Genomic DNA, 17,661 nt, shown 5'->3' with positions numbered 1-17,661 from the left:
GCAGGGATGCTCGGTGGTACCCCCCAACCCCACTGTGGCAGGGATGCTCAGTGGCACTCCCCAACCCCACCACGGCAGGGATGCTCATCAGCCCCCAGCTTCAGTCCTCTCCGAGCCCCTGCAGTGGATGGGGCACCCACATCTGGCAGCACCAACCCCACCCGCCCCAGGGAAGAATTTATGAGCAGAGAGCAGGGTAGGGGGAAAAATAGGCCGAAGCCAAGAAAACCTGCCCAGACAGGGAACTGAAAGACCCAAAGATAGTGCTCCCACTCTTTCATATCGGAGTTTTCAGTAATCACAGCTGCTTTCACTTCTCCTTTGCCCCTCTGCCTGTTCCTCTGCTGGTGGGTTTTGGTTCCTCTCCACTCCCCCTCCACCTTCCCCATTTCGAGGCCGAACCTTCAAACCACTTCAGCTTTTATTTCCAGTGTCTAAACCGCAGGGGTGCCGCCGGTTCCCATGTCCCGCACTGGTCCCTGCCCAGCTCCTGGGGGGATGCAGGATGATGCTGCAGCCGTGCCTGGATCCCTCCCCCTGTGGTGGTCCAGCTTGGGTGGATGCTCTGGGGGAGGATGGATACTGGCAAGGGGAGAAAGAGAGGGGTGAGAAATAAGAAGCACAGCAGAAGGTGGAGCTCTCTTTCTCCATGGCTTTTCCCAGATCTTTGACTTCCAATAAAACCCCAATAAATACAACTATTTAATTTTTTTTTTAAAGAGTCAGTGAACAAAACCGGCGCTGGAGGGAAGCGTGAGGCTTTGTTCTGCTTTTGGTAATTTTAGTGCCGAAGCATGCAAACGCTGGCAAAGGGTCAATATTGACTTTCTGCTGAAGCAACCGGCAGGGTTCATTGACTGGAGGCAAACGGCTGCTCCAGCTCCAGGCCGCACCCTGCCTGCACCCTGCCTGCACCCCACCCACATGGCCGGAGCTTTTGCCTTCACTGTGAAAATCCTTCCATTTAAAAGCAATTTCATATCAATGCAAAAATGCTGCCATGCATAATGTCCCCCTGTGGGGCATCTGAGAGCCAAACCTGCCCTGGGGATGTGCAGGATGCAGGGGTTCCCCCCAGGGATGCTGCAAGGGCAGGCTGCAGGCAGGAGCTCCCTGCCCTCTGGCAGGGCCAAGAGGTTATCCCTGAGAAGAGCAAGGGGCAGAGGTCTGCCTACACCTTGGCACCCCCATCGGAGCTGAAGGTCTCTCCGACAGACAAACCCACTCTGTCCCCTCGCAGTGATGAGCAGGCAAATTTTGCTGCCTTTATAAAGGGGCCGTGTTTGCCAGGTCGAGATGCAATTGCACCAGGGCAGATGTTCACGAGGGCAGCAGGAACCTTCCCGCAGGCAGCCACCGGGTCAGGTCTTTCCCCACTGCCCTCACCGCCATCCTCCAAGGAAGCCTCAGCACAGTGTTGCCTTCCCCAGCCACACGTCCATTAGGCCCATGGCAACTGCCCAGCACAGTGAGGGGACAAAGGGACTTCGCTTGCCACTTGTGCAAGGTTGCCCCCAGACCCACACCAGCTCCTTATCCTCGGGGAAGCAGTGCCGTGGGCTGGAAGGTGGCTGCAGCCCAGGGTGGTCTGCAGAGCAGAGTCAGCACAGTGAGAACACATCAGCGCCTCAGGTCATAAATTATTCCTTGTTACAAAGCATCCCCCCACTCGGCTGACCCATGCCCGTGACCTCAGAGCTGCAGCAGATTTGGGGGATGAGAACATGGGCAAAGCTTTCCTGCAGGTTTCCAGCTATTTTTTTCAGGCACGTTACCATTTTGCCCCTTTTTACGCCTGATCCCCACTCCTGGGGCTTCTGCCAGCCACAAGCTGGGATCTCTACCGGCTGCATTCCTTTAGGTTGACGTGGCTTTTCTTTCTTCCCCCATCCTTATCACGCTTCATTCAGTTCATGAATCATATTTCTCCAAAGCTATAAACCACCCAAGCGACCGTGTAAATCAAGCGAGACAGAAAGCAGAGCCAGGCACAGGGGTTCGGGCCGCTCTGAGGGCACAGCTCTCCTGGGGAAAGGCTTTTCCAGCCATGCAAGGAGCCATGTGAAAATCCCTCCAATAAAGTTTTTATCATTGTGCTTGGTCCCCCCGAGGTCACGTATTCTGCTTTCCCTTGTTTTAGTGGTGGTGGCAGGAAGACAGGGTGGCATGCTGCCTGCCCCAGCATGCTTGCCCGCCATGCCAGCGGCGCTGGAGGGTGGATGCAGGGGGATTTTCTGGCTGCCTCTACCATCACAGGGCTGGTGCCAGCGGGGCTGAGAAGGTCCCTGGTATGCTCGTCCCCCCGCAGTCCCGTGTGGGCAGCCCCGAGCTGGCACCAGTAATCGGTGACTTGCCAGAGGCTGCATGCCATCTGTCCAGGGGCCAGGAGGATGCCAGGCTCCCCCAGCTTTCAGACTGGGGTTTCTTTGCAATCACAATTAATGGAGCCTAATTTTATGAGTCTCCATGGCAGAGCCCATCTCTCTGTACCGCCTTCAGAGAGCCCAGGAGCCTGTGGTCAGGAGCAGATTGATTTTTTCTTAACTGCAATGACTACACTCCTAAAAGTCACCTTTATCCTTCATCTCCCTAGCCAGCATGAAGGCCTTCTGCTGGTTCTGTCCCCTTTATCCTGTTTTCTTCCCAGAGAGTAGGAAAAGTGAGGTACAACAAAAAAGCCAGGATTCTCAGAGAAACAAATCCCAGTCTCCATCTGAAGGACAAGATGACATCCTGGGAACAAAAGCACAGAGTGAGACCTAGCAGGGAACAACTGCCTCGACTGCATTATTTCTCTCCCTGCTCTGTGCATTTCTGGGTATCTCCAGTCCCTGCATGACTCCCGACAAGTACAGAACCACTGAGCAGCAGAGCCTGAGGGAACTCAGGCTTCTAATTAAGCTCAATTACTCCTGGAAACAATTTTCAAACTATCCACCAAGGCTGCTGGCCAGGGCAAGAACACTGCACCTGCAAGTTCTAATTGCAAGGTTGTCACCACTGAAGCCAAGCTATCAGCATAGTTGGTGCCAAGGAGTCTGTGCCGAGTGGTGCCGGGTCCTTCAGCACTGTCCTTATCGCAGGCTGGGGCGGCTCCGCTGCTTTCTAAGGTCTCCTGACTCGGGAGGGCTGGAGAGGCAGAAAAACTGGTGCAGATGGAAAGCAAAACTACAAAGGCAGGGGCCTGGACCACTGCAATCCCTTCGGATCCCTTCCTCTGGCTCTGCTTTCAGCAGAAACAGGCGACACCCAAGGGGAAGCGGAGCAGGAGCCTCAATGAGCCAGCAGAAAACAGACTGAATCTGAAAACCTCAAACTATGCCCCCAGCAGAGATACAGCGCCGACCCGTCAGAGAGCCCGCGAGATCTTCAGGGCTGCTGGTGCCACCCACGGGGTCTACAGGACCTGCTGAGTGTGACCAGAGACTTGTGGGGAGCAGGATTTGCAGCTACCCCAGGTTTAGTCTAGAAAGAGATGTTGGGGACCCCTGTTCAATGCAAGCAGCTGCCCATGCGATACCATCCTGCTGGGGCAAGACAGGACTGCCATATGTCTGAATCAAGGGAGGGTTAACGGGAAAGCGAGATGGTGGCTGAGGCTGTGAAAGGCTCTGCAAAGGCCCCACCTCACTGACAGGCAGCTTAAAATCAAGTACAAATTTTTTTACAGTGATCCCTCTCCCATGGCCGGTGCTCACCCTGCATCTTTCTCAGCCCCTTGGCCCTGCCACAGGTGCAGCGGGGTGGCTTTGACCTGGGGGTGGACAGGATAAACCCCAAAGCTGGTTTTCTGTAACACAACAGGTTACAAATAGGGGGATCAGCAGTTACTTGGCTAACAGCAGCGGTTTGGAGCCTGAGACCTAGGAACCACCTCCCTTTTTCACTAAAAAAGTACTTGCCCATCACTAAAGAGAGGTTGCGAGTCACTAGGCTGAGGACAGACAGCAGGGCAGGGCTGGGAGCTGAGGCACGGTGAACCCTGCAGCTCACCAAGCTCACCATGGCCCAGCTTTGCAAAAGTATAACTGATCCCAGGCTGCTATAGTCTTGCAATCTCTCTCTAATCAATAAGTAGTCTTGCAATCACCATATAAACTTTACAGAAGGAAGATTCACACATCAGGGCTTTATTTGGGTATTTTTAATTCTGCCAGAGCAGGGAAAGCCCACCCTGTATGAGCAACCCCATGTTTTCACTTGCCACCACCAATTCATCACCCTCCGGCAGTCACCGCCCTCTCCCAGCATCCGGCCCCACTGCGGTTGGGGAAGAAAAAATCGCTTCCTGCCGCCCTGTGCTTTCGAAGATATGAAGCAGGCAGCGTCCCCGCTTGCTGGGCGGACAAGGTGGCTGGCAGCGCTGCAGAGGTGCGAACCCCGCCACCCGGCTAGCTGCAGGCAGGTGACAAATCCGGAGCCCTGGGGTGCGAAGCCACTGCACGCAGGGTCTCAAAACCAGCCGTGTTGTGGAGACATGACTGCTTAAAGTCTAAAAGCAGTGAGGTTTCATCACCTTTTTATTTATTTATTTTATTTTTTCTGCAACCTGTGCAGGTGCCTTTACTCTTACTGCAGGCTCCCAGGACCAAGGGGTGGGATGGGACAGGCACATGGGATGATCCCACCTCCCATCCCAAGGGACAGTGGAGGGACTTGGCATCTGGGGAGCCAACTCCTGACCAAAGCACCACACTCGGAGCCAGACCATCCAGATGCAAAGCAGCACCACAGCATCTCTATTCTCCAGTGCCCCATGAAGCCAAGCAGCAAAGGGATTGCATGGAATCTGGGATGGGGAGGAAGCAGCCAGAGAAACAGATGCTCAGTCATGTCCGAGACCAGGCGAGGCTGGGTCTAAGCGCAGGAAAGGAGGAGGCCTGCTGCCTTAGCTGAGCTTTTGTCCCAGCTGCTCATCACTCCCAAGCCAATGCTGAGAGAAACAGTTTTAAGCAGCATGAATGAAATTGCATTGCAGCAGGTTTCACAGGGATGCTGCCTGGGTCATCACAGTTTCATGGGAAAGTGAAACAAAAATCAGTGTGCAGCTTAAAAAGAGCTAAAGGGAAAGAAAAAGTATACAGGCAGCACCTCAGGCCTCCCCTGGAAACCTGAAGCACACACAAAACTGCAAGGGACAGAGATGTCAGTCTGTCTGCCTTGAGCAATTCTTCACTCTATACCTCTTGGTGACCTTGGTGACTAAGTGGAATATGGATGTCCTGGTTCGGCGGCAGCGAGGCTGGCAGAGTCCATTTACCGGGCCTGTACAAAGCCCTGGTTTTGAATCGGGTCCTTCACTCATCACCCCAAGCCTCATCCTAGAAAGGCATTGTCCCAGAGTCCCCTCCTAAAGCTAGATGACTTGTGCGACAGCGGACAGGGCTTCTCTTTTTGCTGCTTTTCTACACCCAGCAGCCAGCCAAGTGTTCCTGCCCGCAGGCCGCCCGCACCTACCCTGCCGTGGGTGGAGACACGTGCCTGCACTAGGGTTGGAAGCTGCTCTTGCTTCAGCCCTCTGCCTCCAAAAAGGAACTTAACTGTTTCTTCTACTTGCCCTGAAGGAAAGGTGGTTTGGGCACAGGTTTATCCCAACCTGTAACACTATCACGACCTGCCTCCAATTAGAAATCACAGCAATTATGCAGAGGAACATTTAGTGGCACAATTAGTATCTGTTTCTGCAGCAGAGATGAGACCGACCAGGAGCAGTGTCCTCTACAGAGGAGTCTTCTTCGTGGGTTTTTTGACTGCTGTGAAGCACTCCCCTCATTCCCTCAGGCTCTGATCAGCTATAAGTTTCTATCGCTGCCCTATATATTTGCAGAACAAAGAATTAGCTCCCTTTATTCAGGGGTCTGTACATTCTTTGCAAGCCTTAAATTAAGCCTCTCAACAAGCTTGAGAGGAAGCTCTATAGTCTTAGTGGTTTCTTTCTGCCTTACAGATCAGCCCACTAAGACCAGTGTCAGCTCCGCGTGCTATCAGGCGACTTGGCATAAGTTCTGGATCTAAAAATGCCACGTTACCCCCTTTATGCTGAATTATCAGAGCTTGAGCTCTGCAGCGTACGCTGTTCACCCTCTTCCTCGCTCTCCAGTGCCAGGAGAAGCCACGCAATACTGCCGACGTTTCTGGAGCAGCTTAAGCCAGCAAACCAGGCTTGTAACAGATGCACACTCTTATCAAGGACATGATGTTTTGACCTGGTATGAGGGACCTTACTGTCAGATTTTCTGCATTGCCAAGTCAGGGACTAAGCAACTCCAACCACACAAGATATCAAAGCCCCAAGGTTGAGTTACAGTTGCAACTGCCAGAACACAGGTTTGTCTGTAAGTAGGAGAAACAGTGCGCACTACAAAACTCATGGAAACCAAGCATCATCTCTTCTACTGCTTTCAATAAGTTTAAAGGAAGATATTCTGACAGCTTTCACCATGCTAAGAATGTGACCAAATGATGCAGGTCACACCACAAAGACTTCACTAGCAAAATGCAAAGTTCACGACCACGGTACCACTACGGCCCTTTGTGTGAGCCACAAGGTCTGCTCACATGAGGATCCTTCTGCCTTGATCCCCAGCTCTGAATCCCCAGATCTCTCTTAGTGGAAGAGCCAAATATGGGAAAGTTCAGAGGTTTTTATTTGTGTGGAATAGATAAGGAAAGCAAACATACCCTGATAACCTCTTCCCTCGTGCGCAGCAGTCTGAAGGTTGCCCCCATAGGCAGGATGCACGTTCTGTACTGAAGGCCTTAAGTTTGACTGGGTCTAGTTAAAAATAAACTCTCTGGGTCAGCAGTGCTCTGCTACAGCGACGCATTCCACAGCCCCAGTTTGCTCTCATTCCCCTCAGGAGTGGCACTACCTTTCCAAGGAAAGGCTGGACTGAGGGAGCCCTGGCTGGTCTGGCCCATGGGGGTCATAAGGTTTCCCCATTTTTTCACGCCAGTCAGTTAATTTTTCAAGCCAAAAAGGATTGTCGTAAATAGTTTGACTTTACTCCCTTAGGATACACCCACCCTAGCTTTCCCCAAGGGCCCAGCCTGTTCATTTCCTGACTGGAGCACCCAGATGGGCAGATGTCATTTTGGTTCACAGTTGACATCTTTGTCCCTATCCAGTCAACAAAGGCAAAAAGGCAAAGGCTAATTTGGGGACTAGATAGCTTCTTTCAGTAATTTTTTTCCCCATCTCTGATAAAAACCACATGCATATGCAACTATTTAGCAATGACATTACGTGCAAACACCCTCCAGAGCAGCTACAAGAGGCAAATCTTCAGGGGTAGAATTAAAAGCTCTCTTTTAATAAGTTCCAGGAGGGGAAATGCTTTTTGGACAGTGACTCCTGCTGGAAACGTGAGGCCAGCACTGCTACGGACCAGGTTTTGGAGAGCAGGGATGTCCCCACACTGACACGCTGGAAAGGGCTGCCATTATCCCCATCACCAGGACTTGCACAGCACTACTCTCTAGCAGCTCTTGCGGGAACCTCCGGACCTGAAATACATCAGCAATCCCTTCTGAAGCCTCCTCAGACAGGAGCTCATGTGAAAATACTGGGGCCCGAGTGGCCTAGTGGAACGTTACTCCCTCTCTGTGAGATACCACAGAGTGTTCCCACACTAAAGCAGCATGTTCTTGACTTTGGTTTCTGAAAGTCTGCAGTGATGTACCACATATCAGTTTGGCACCAGCTGGAAGACACAACCGTTTCACTCCTTCGGTTGAAGAGCACACTATAGGCATGCCTGCCATCTCAACTCCGCTTCCTGTTGGTTTTACCTTCCAACCATCAGGGAGGCACACAAATACAATTTTCATGCCAAACCATCAGCTCTGCATTGACATGTCCCGTTCTTCAAGGATGCTTTTCACGCTCTCCACAATGGTCCACACTTCTGCCATGGCACCTCGACCTGTAGGGTAAGAGCAAAATCACACAGTGAAATCCAGGTCCCACAAAGGCAGCATGAAGTACAAGCTTCCCCTGTCCCACCATCTCTCTTCTCCACACACCGCACTGCTGCAGAAAATTAGATGCACAATGGTGGCACAGCACAGCAAAGCTCCCCAAGTATCCCCACACGTTTCCTCCCGACTTGCCCAACAGAAAGCAATTGTGGAGGTCAGAGGATCTTCTCAGTCCACCTGGTTCTGCAGGGTTTTGTGGCACAGTTGAACACCATCAGGGGAGAAGAATGAGAAGAGTATTCATGCTAACTTAGTTGACTTGTAACTCAGAAGTCTAAGCAGGAGCACAAGTCCCTCGGTCAATGGAGAGAGACAGGAAACCTCAAAAGGCAGCTCATATGACCTTAATAAGTACCTCATGTTCTAAATCCTCTCCAGAGGTGCCTGCACCTAACCCTTGACCGCACTGGGAGTTACTATATTAGCGCCCACTGCCCTGGGGGCAAGTGTGCAAAAGTGTCCCAAAAAAAGTGCATGGGTAGCAAACTACCCTATTTCACCTCCCTTCTCCAGTGTAAACATTGTGTGTGTTCAGTATCTTTTTGAAATGGCCTTTGCCTATAAAAGACGACTTGCCAAATTCATACCATTCATATGACTCTGCAGTTAGACCCATATTAGAGAAAGCTGTCCTGGATTCGCACCAGCTTGAATCTTGGGAGTAACTGCTGGAGAAGACTGAGTGTTGGACAGAACAAAATGTAAAAGCTTTTCCCTTTGGACTTGTTAGTTGCCAGGTGAACATCTAATCTATGTTGTACTGTTGCTTCCCTCTGAAATACTTTTTAAGCTTAGGTTCCGAATTTTAAGGCCAGAGATCATTAAATCACCTTGTCCAACCTCATGTACTGAACTCAGCACTCAGAACTCAGTCCATTCACTCCTGTAATTTGCTTGGGGCTGAGTAAAGATACTTCTCCCACCAGCATTTGTCTCCATTGGAATACTGAAAAGATGAAGTCTCTATTAATCTTTTGTCCTGCTGGCTAATTGCTCTAATAATTTAAAATACATGCCTTATTGGCCACCAGAAATTAGTTCTGGGAGGTTTTGTTTTCCTCTCCTCTTTTTTTTTTTTCCTGGTCTGCTTCCACAGCTGGGTTAGTGAGTGCACAGAGGAATATCTAAACCAGCCGCCTCCAAAGAACAGTAACAACTTGAAGGCAGGCAAGAGACAGAAGGGAAGGGGAAAGGCCATCCTGACCAGCAGGGAGAGGTGCCTTCTTGTGGGCAGATCACAGCCCTGAATCTGCCCAGACCCTCAGCTTCCCAGCACAGATGAGCCACCCAAGCCTTGTCTGGGACAGAAGGTGTCACTGGATATAACTGAGGATCTGCGATGAAGAACAATACTTTTGGAAGGTCAAGAGAACTGGGTTTCTCTGCAAAGTGAGGCTTATTCTCCACTATGCCTTTTTCAGACCTGTAAATCCCAGGAGGTCTGAAGCACCCTGTGGACAAGCTGCGGGCAGATTTGGACCCTTCTGATCTCCTAACCTCAAGAAGAGGAGCTGCAGCTGAGAGGTCCTCCTAAACAAGAGAAATTCCCTGACTGCCTCTGCATGGTTTGGTAGAGCTACACCCTTTGAGAACACTTCCACGGCCTGCCTTTGTCCTCCACCACCCAATTCCCCAACATCTCTATCAATTCACAGCTGGATTTCCAGGTTTAGCAGAGCAAAATCTTGCTAAGCAGCCTGTCTTACAGCACAGTTCATGCCCACAGGTAGAAATCTTCCAGTGTGCCAGGTTCTAGAAATCCAGCCAAGGATGATGAAGATACTAGCAGTTTGGAAACGTTTTTTGCAAAGGCAAATTGCTGCAGGCCCACATGTGGCACAGCACCTCTCAAATCTCTCTTTATATTGCGGCATGCGGATATCATCGATATTTAACTATCCAACCAAGAAACATTTTAATTGTCAACTCCATTTGTTATTTTAACTCTCTTTTGGCTGGACTCTGTGTTTAAAACCACCCATTTACTAAGGAAGAAAAATTAATCAGGTGAATCTTGTAAAGCAGAAACTTGGTGGCAGTCAGGATCTAGCACATTTCAGGTGAGACCCAGCCACAGGAGCTGAGGAAGAGAAACCCCTTTTACAGCAAGACAAACCACAATGTCAACAGACAAAACTGGTGCAAACTGAATCTCTCTTCTTCTGCACCAGATGTGTGAGCTTTGCTACCTGCTGCTTGGGTGGAAGCTGGGCAAACCCCTTTGTGGATGAAACCCACAAAACCGAAATGAGTGTGGAAGAGGAGGCCCTGGGGTGAAAGGCCTGAAAAACGAGGGGAAGAGAGGAAGGAGTCAGTGGTAGAGGCTGTCTTGGGACTTCAGAGACCTGGAGTCCATTACTGTGTGCTGATGTTGGCTGGGCTAGTTAATTTTCTTCACAGGAACTAGTATGGAGCTGTATTACGGATTTGTGCTGAGAACAGCGTTAATAACACAGGGATGATTTTGTTGTTACTGCTGAGCAGCGCTTACACAAAGCCAAGGCCTTTTCTGCTTCTCACCCCACCGCGCCAGTGAGCAGGCTGGGGGTGCACAAGAAGCTGGGAGGGGACACAGCTGGGACAGCTGACCCCAGCTGACCCAAGGGATATTCAGAGAATCAGAGAATCTTAGAATCATTAAGGTTGGAAAAGACTTCTAAGATCATCACGTCCAACTGTCAACCCAACACACCATGCCTCCTAAACCATGCCCTGAAGTGCCACGTCTACACATTTTTTTAACACCTCCAGGGATGGTGACTCCACCACCTCTCTGGGAAGCCTGTTCCAATGCCTGACCACTCTTTCAGTAATGAATTTTTTCCTATATGGAAATATTCCATACCATATGACATCATGCTCAGCAATAAAACTAGGGGGAAGTTGGCGAGGGGGGCTGCTGCTCGAGGGCTGGCTGGGCATCAGTCAGTTGGTGGTGAGCAATTGTTTTCATTTGCATCATTTGTCTTTCTTGGGTATTATTTATCTCTCTTTGTCATTTTCCTTTTCATTACTACTATTATTATTATTATGCTATTTCAATTATTAAACTGTCTTTATCTGAACTCACAAGTTTTCTCACTTTTACCCTTCCAATTCTCTCCCCATCCTGCTGCAGGGGAGTGAGCGAGCAGATGTGTGGTGCTTAGCTGCCAGCTGGGGTTAAAGCACAACAACTGTTTTGCCATCATTTTCATACATACTGCCAGGAAAATCCTGGCATTTGCCAACAGGAAAATTGTGTTGTGAATTGACTCACAAACACAAGCGGAGTCAAGTCAGATGTGGCTACTACTGCCCCAGCTGTCTGTACCATCCCTCTCCTACAAGCTCCTTCAGGAATTCGTTCTCGCAGTAGAGACAGCTGAACTGAACATGAAGCAGCTCCCAAATGACTGCTGGTGTGATGAGGTAACTCCCGATCAACGCTGGTTTACTTTGCCATCCTGAGCTACAAACCACAGCAATTCACATGCTGCTTCTCAGGTGGCTCACACGTCCCTGTTGCAAGGGCGGCAACCCCCAGGCAAGGGGCAGGGCAGAGCAGCAGAAAGTGGAAACTGTGTTCACCATCCAACTCTAATCCGTTTGTGCTGGTGAGTCAACCCACATGGCCCTTTTGCATCTCAGGTCCCCATCTGTGAAACAGGGATGACAGCTGGGCCTCAGGTGCAGGAACCTGCAAGAATAAGCACATTACCCATTAAGAGGCACTTGGCTTCTTGCTATAGGAATGGAGACCCTATATATGTACCAAAAAAGATGAAGGGAAAAAAATAAAGGACAAAGAAGCTATGCCAGATGGCCTTCCCTCTTCTGCCAAAATGTGCAGAATGACCTCTTTTGGGCGTTTTCCCTTAACATTATACATAAGAAGTTTGATGTAATCAGGTCTAAAATCCCCATGGAAGCATAACTGTCCAGGATATTTCAACTGATGCCTGAGTTACTTGACTACACTTACCTAACTGTAAATATTTCTTAGTCTTCAGCTCAAAAAAAACATTTTCTAGAAGCACAGCATCTACCTAAGAATTCAGAAATTAAGCCAGCCCTAGAATTTAACCATGACGAACATTTCGACATTCTGTCTTCACTACAGACTGTTTATTGAACTACCTGACAGAGCAGTTAAAATCCTGCTAGAGTTGGGGTCGTTAAACAAAAGTTTGAGTTTACTACTGTCCAGGTAATCATATGTTTGCTGTTTTGGCTACACTGGGTGACACTTTACACTTTGTCCATTAAAATTTTGACAAAAAGAGAATCCATTCATCCAAACTGCTTGTATAAAAACCCTTCTCAAATCCTCGCAAAAGTCAAAATACCTCCATTTAAAGCAGCACCTAAAATACAAATGAGACCATTTTAGTAGTATTTCTTAGCACTGCAAGTTAAGTCTTTTGAAACTGAGCGTGACAACTTTCCCTGCCCCCTCTCTTTCATTTCACAGAGAAGTCTGATGTCAAAACCCCAAATCAAAACTCAGTTGGGAAGCTGAAAAGTAACCCAGGCAACAAACAACAGCAAATGTTAAATGCGTGTCCAGCTACACCCTCAGCCACATCTGCAAAGCACTTATTTTCAGTGCCTGCTCTTGGGGTTAAGATATTATCCCTATGTTATAGATGAGGAACTGAGGCATGATGAAAACAACCCACCATCACAGTAGAGGGCAAGGTCAGGACACCCAAATCCCAAGCTGATAACACTCACCACAAAGCTTTCCTTCTCTTTGATCTACTCCCTTCTTGAATGAGTATTTCTTTTAAACATCAGGCCTATCTAATGGCTCATTTGAAAGCCTGGCCTGGATCATCTCTTAACACTGCTTAAAAATTAATGAACAAGAATAACAGATAGCTAGCACAGGACAAAGCTTCAGTTTGTATAAATGCTGGCAGCGAGCACCTGCTGCCCACAGTCCAACACCTTGAAGGCCACACGGCAAAATATTGCACATCCTTTCGGAATAAGAGCAGCACTCGTGCAGGAAACCAGTCAGGAGACATGCAAAAGGACTGACCTTCATCTCCACACACTAGTTTCTTCACCACACAGGGGATCTCTTTGTAGCCAAAGCTTTTCAGCTGCTCCACCTGCCGAGCTGTGATGGGATGTTCCCACATAGCCGTGTTCATAGCCGGGCAGAAGAGCAGAGGTTTGCGCATATCCCAAGCACGGATGACACAAGTCTGCAAGAGAAGCCAAGAAGCTCAGCTCTGAGATGGGTTGTCTCTCCTCATTCCTTCTCATCACTTTATTGCACAGAAGCACTTTCCCAGCCTGGGTGTCATTAGAGGGCCAAAAGCCTCAATCTGTCAGTGCAGCTGGACTAACCCACAGGCAGATCCACAGGGCTGCTACTAATTTGTGTTACATTCTAGCAAAGCTCATCTCTGACAGGCAAGAAAGATGAGGGAGCCTACAAAGAGGATAGTTCCCATCCTATTCCAGCTCAGGGCCAAGAGAGCAGCCCAATTGCTGGAGCAAACCAAGCTGGAACAAGGTGCATGCAGACTGCCAGCCCATGTGGGAGACTGAGGGAAGCTGAAGGGTGGCCACAGATTGTATCAGCTACACAGAAATCCCCAGGCAACACTTCAGATTAGCCAGCTGTAGAGCTAAACACAAAAAGTTGGCAAGTGAGTCTTTTTCAAATGATATGCCAACTGGATCCAGAACTCCTCACAAGGGAAGCACTGCTGCTTCCAGGATACAAACAGAGGATACAAACAGATTTGGGCTGTTGCAGAAGATGCTGGCAGATTACAAACCACCTAGCAGCTCCAGCCTGCTACAGGGAATCATATATGGCTCCTCAGTAATACAGAACTTCCAAATAACGCAGTATCGCCTCTTCTCCTTAAAAAGATAAATGCTGGCTGCTCTTAATGTAACATCCCTCAGTTTTGCTAGGCCTAGCAGCATTTAAGTCATGCAAAGGGAGCTTCCCAGGTAGCAATAGTCCTTTGTGCAGGGTCTCTGCTCAGATTGTAGAGCCCTTATGAGAACCCTGCCCATTCATTTTTATGCCCTGTGATTTGAACCCTTCCCACCATGGGAAAGTCTGCTACAAACTGTTCTAACTTGCCAACTGGCACCTACAGCATTTGCTTTCCTTTGCTGGAGCTACCTCTTACCTGCACAATGCTCCCCAAAAAGACTGGCAGGAGTTTGTGAAGCCATGCAGCCCTAACATCCTTCCTGAGCTCTTCCCCCTGCCACCACCATCGTATCTATAGTACCAAGGGGACCCAGAAAGACAAGACACTGCCTGAACCTCCCACAGCTCCTTCCGGCTTCTCTCAGATCTCCAGTGATCTGCTCATACAAACCAGGGCTGTTGCTCTGAGTGTACTTTGTTCATTTACATGCATTCCCTCTTGCCTGAACAACTAAGTTTGTCATGCAGGGCTCCCGGGACAGAGCTGATGTGCTGCCCTCCATTCCTAGTTCTAGCTTCTTTGCATCACCAAAGGGTGATGCACTACAGCAACATTTGCAGATCTGCAGCTTCCTGGCAGATCTTTCGGGTGGTTAATGCTTATGACTTCTCCTAATGAGTACCTAATGCCTGGACACAAAGCATTCAGCTCTGCTGAAGGTCCCCATCACCCAAAAGAGAAGTACACTCTCTTTTAACACACTTTTCTGATCAGCCTTTGAGCCAGAGCATTTTTAATACCAGAAAAACAAGCCTGAACAAGCAAAATCCCCTGTAGCTGAAACTGGAAGGGAAGAGTGAGCATGTTTGAATTTCTGTGCTATGCAGTTAGGTAAGGGAGGAGGTGAGGTAGCAGGAAGTAAACATTTTTATCTGATCTCACAGGTGTCTTTCCAGATTGCATCTGAAAAATGCAGAGAGGAACTCAAAAGTGAGTGCAAGTGCGTATGCGCACGCGCGTGTGTGTGCATATGCATGACAGAGGGAGGGTGGAGGTAGAAACAGAGAAATACCGCCCATCAGAAAAAGCAGGAAAAGCACAAAGCAGGGACTGGGAAATAATGGAAGAGACTGAGCTGAGGATTGGAAATGGATGTAGGTCAGGGAAGGAAAGAGCCACTGTTTGAGCAGGAATAGGGGAACCATACTGGAGGAAGAGACAGCGTACCAAGTGGGAGCAGAACATGCAAATCTCACTGTTCTCGATGCTGTAGAAGCACGAAGCATGAGAGTTTCCATGAAAGAAAGGTCAGACAGTCTAATACTGAGAGGTGAGAGAAGTCTAAGGCAGAGCTCTGGTTACTCACCAGCAGGTTGTCACAGATGCCGTTTGCAAGCTTCGCCAGCGTGTTTGCATCAAGAGGTGCCACCAACATGAGGTCAGCCCACCGTCTGAGCTCAATGTGCAGGACTGGGTCTGAACGGCCTTTCCACAGCTGTGGATGAGACAAGATGCAGATTACTGAACCCTCACAGTGAATGCTGTGAACAGGCACTTTATCAATCCCACACTAGTATCTGCTTGGTGGTCTTCAAACAAGTATCCTTTCCCCACAAAGACAACAATTCACATGTCTGACAACCACAGATTGCAACTCACAGGAAAGAGCTTTCCCCATCCACTTCCCATTCACATCATCCCTCAGCTTCAGAAAAGTTCTTAGGAGCTCCCTCAACACAAAGCGTGTCTGAGCAGGGGAAAAAAGCTCCGCCCTACCAGCCAACTGACGCCAGACAGGACCAAACCAGGGGTCACATTTCCTGAGGAACCCATGCAATTTAGAAGCCTCACATTTCTTTGAAGCTAAACTGTCTGTCCACTGGCTTTTAACAAGGTATAGACTCCTAACTGCACAAGTCACTTTTCAGTTAGGACGTGCACATACACACAGCAGCAAGGTAAGCCCCCATAACTATAGCAGGGAACAGTCCTGTTGGCCTTCTCTAGGATGGACAAGGTTTAGCCAGCTGGGCACTTCCCTCCTCTCGTGGCTCTTAAGTGAATATTTCTATTTTCAGTAAAACTCAAGAGTTGCTCAGGAGACTCCTGGTCTTTTGTTATGAACGCAGTTACCAGTAAAATGTCAAGAGAAGCAGCAAACAGCATCAGGTGCTTAGTTCCCCAGAGGACCCGCACAACCGCAGGCCAGCAAGAGGTGCATCAGGGCCACAAACTGTTCCTTCTCTGAGTCACTGGAAACCACAACAAAAAGACAGCATCTGGAAAGCTGGTGCTTCCTGACACCTTTCCCAGCTCCACTGCTCTATTTTTATCTAAAAGCACTGAAAATTGAGGTTTTATTTTTGGAATGAGATCTCTCACAAACAGATGTTGAGAGGGCTTATTTCCCACCCTTCTGTCAGAACAGCATGTTATAAGGGCTCCATGCCAGTGTGCCAGCAGACCTCAAAGCCTGACCCGCTCCTCTTCTATTACCCTACCAAGGTTCCTCAGAAATAACTTGTCCTGGAGCTGTAGCACCCTGGTACCCAGCAGATCTCCACCAATCTCCTCGACCAGCCAGAATGCTTCCTGACCATTGCCATTAGCATGCCTCTCTCCACATAAAAGCAATGCTCACATGTAAGTGTATTGGCAAGTGTACTGGTAAAGAGTAGATCGCCTTGTACTCAGATCGGTACTGCAAAGTAGGGGTAAAATGTATAGAAAAACAAATGCTGATGCTTATACAATGAACCTCTCTATACTCAGGGACTCTCAAAGCATGCCAGCAAAACTGTAGTCAAGAGAAAAAGCCATTTTACAGGGTCTAGACATGTTCACAGCCCTGACAACTGAGCTATCTCTTACTGGAACGGCTCTTCTATGCATGCGCACAAGCACAGATGTGAACACCTCTGAGGTAAACACCCCTTCCACCAGGAGAACCTCTCTTACTTCCAGCCACGAATTACACCAGTGCACGACATCTCCAGGACTGGCCTTCCTCTGCACCACTACACCAGGGTGGCCCTACCAGCACAAGGTTACCCAGTCAGACACCAGGCCAAGTTTTAAAGCAGCGTGGGTGGTTTTGTGAACGTCAGTGATGTCTGTAGGTTCAGAATACTTAGCGTTAAGGAGAATTAAGCTGTCATCTTTGTGACAAGTATGACTAATGACAAGCACCAAACACCCTCACCGTGATTCTGCAGTGGCTTTCTTGACACTTCCTGACACTCCTCAGAGCTGCGGATAGTGGCTGAGCCCAGGGTGGAGAGAGACCACTTCTACCCTCCCTGCCTGCTGCAAGTCTGCTAGGGCAGTACAAAATCCTCCAGTACAGTCAGGGCAGCCTTTGTTTTCTTCCTCATTTACAGCACAGTTGAAACCACGTTCTTTGAAAGCCATATTCTAAAGCATACATTACCAGAACAAAGAAGCGAGTCTTGGCCCAGGATTAAAAAATAGATGATTGTGGTCTCTTGCAAATAAACTTAGAACAGTTCTATTTGCTGTTCAGCACTTGCACAAGTAAGAGAATCTCCCAGGTAGCCTGCTTTTTTTCTGAAGCATGACCCATGGGCCTTCTGGAAGTAGAAGGCATGAGTGCCTGACAGAACTACTTGAATTCCAAAACATGTGGCTAAGTGAGGATTGCCCTTGCAGTCTCCAAAGGAAGAGCAACTCACCTGCCATTCATCTTCATCACTGTAGAGGCTGACAGGAATCTCCTGGACATTGTAGAAATGCTTTGCTCTCTCAGTAGTGACCACCTTCACTTCAAGCTAAT

The 17,661-nt window shown here is 49.0% G+C and overlaps 1 protein-coding gene across 10 annotated transcripts in view; it reads right to left on the bottom strand.

Moving 5' to 3' along the window:
- Positions 1–405: 405 nt before the first annotated feature.
- PPCDC (phosphopantothenoylcysteine decarboxylase) overlaps positions 406–17,661 on the bottom strand; it is a 32,298-nt gene continuing 15,042 nt past the window's right edge. For 3 of the 10 annotated variants that reach the window (XM_075099900.1, XM_075099899.1, XM_075099901.1), the window contains exons 3-6: positions 17,561–17,656; positions 15,235–15,363; positions 13,007–13,175; positions 7,293–7,925 (exon numbers count right to left, since the gene is read on the bottom strand). In XM_075099900.1, the coding sequence (XP_074956001.1) occupies positions 7,840–7,925; positions 13,007–13,175; positions 15,235–15,363; positions 17,561–17,656 (480 nt within the window). In that variant the 3' untranslated portion in view covers positions 7,293–7,839. Of the gene's footprint in view, positions 583–7,292; positions 7,926–11,550; positions 11,660–13,006; positions 13,176–15,234; positions 15,364–16,001; positions 16,152–17,560; positions 17,657–17,661 lie in introns of those variants that run through there. The other 7 variants (XM_075099902.1, XM_075099903.1, XR_012661650.1 and 4 more) reach the window with 4 other exon arrangements.

The sequence above is a fragment of the Phalacrocorax aristotelis genome, chromosome 7 (assembly GCF_949628215.1).
Source record: "Phalacrocorax aristotelis chromosome 7, bGulAri2.1, whole genome shotgun sequence".
In the NCBI taxonomy this organism is placed as follows: Eukaryota; Metazoa; Chordata; class Aves; order Suliformes; family Phalacrocoracidae; genus Phalacrocorax; species Phalacrocorax aristotelis.
Note: the sequence above shows the minus strand (reverse complement) of the source record. Positions and strands in the feature narration are given on the sequence as shown.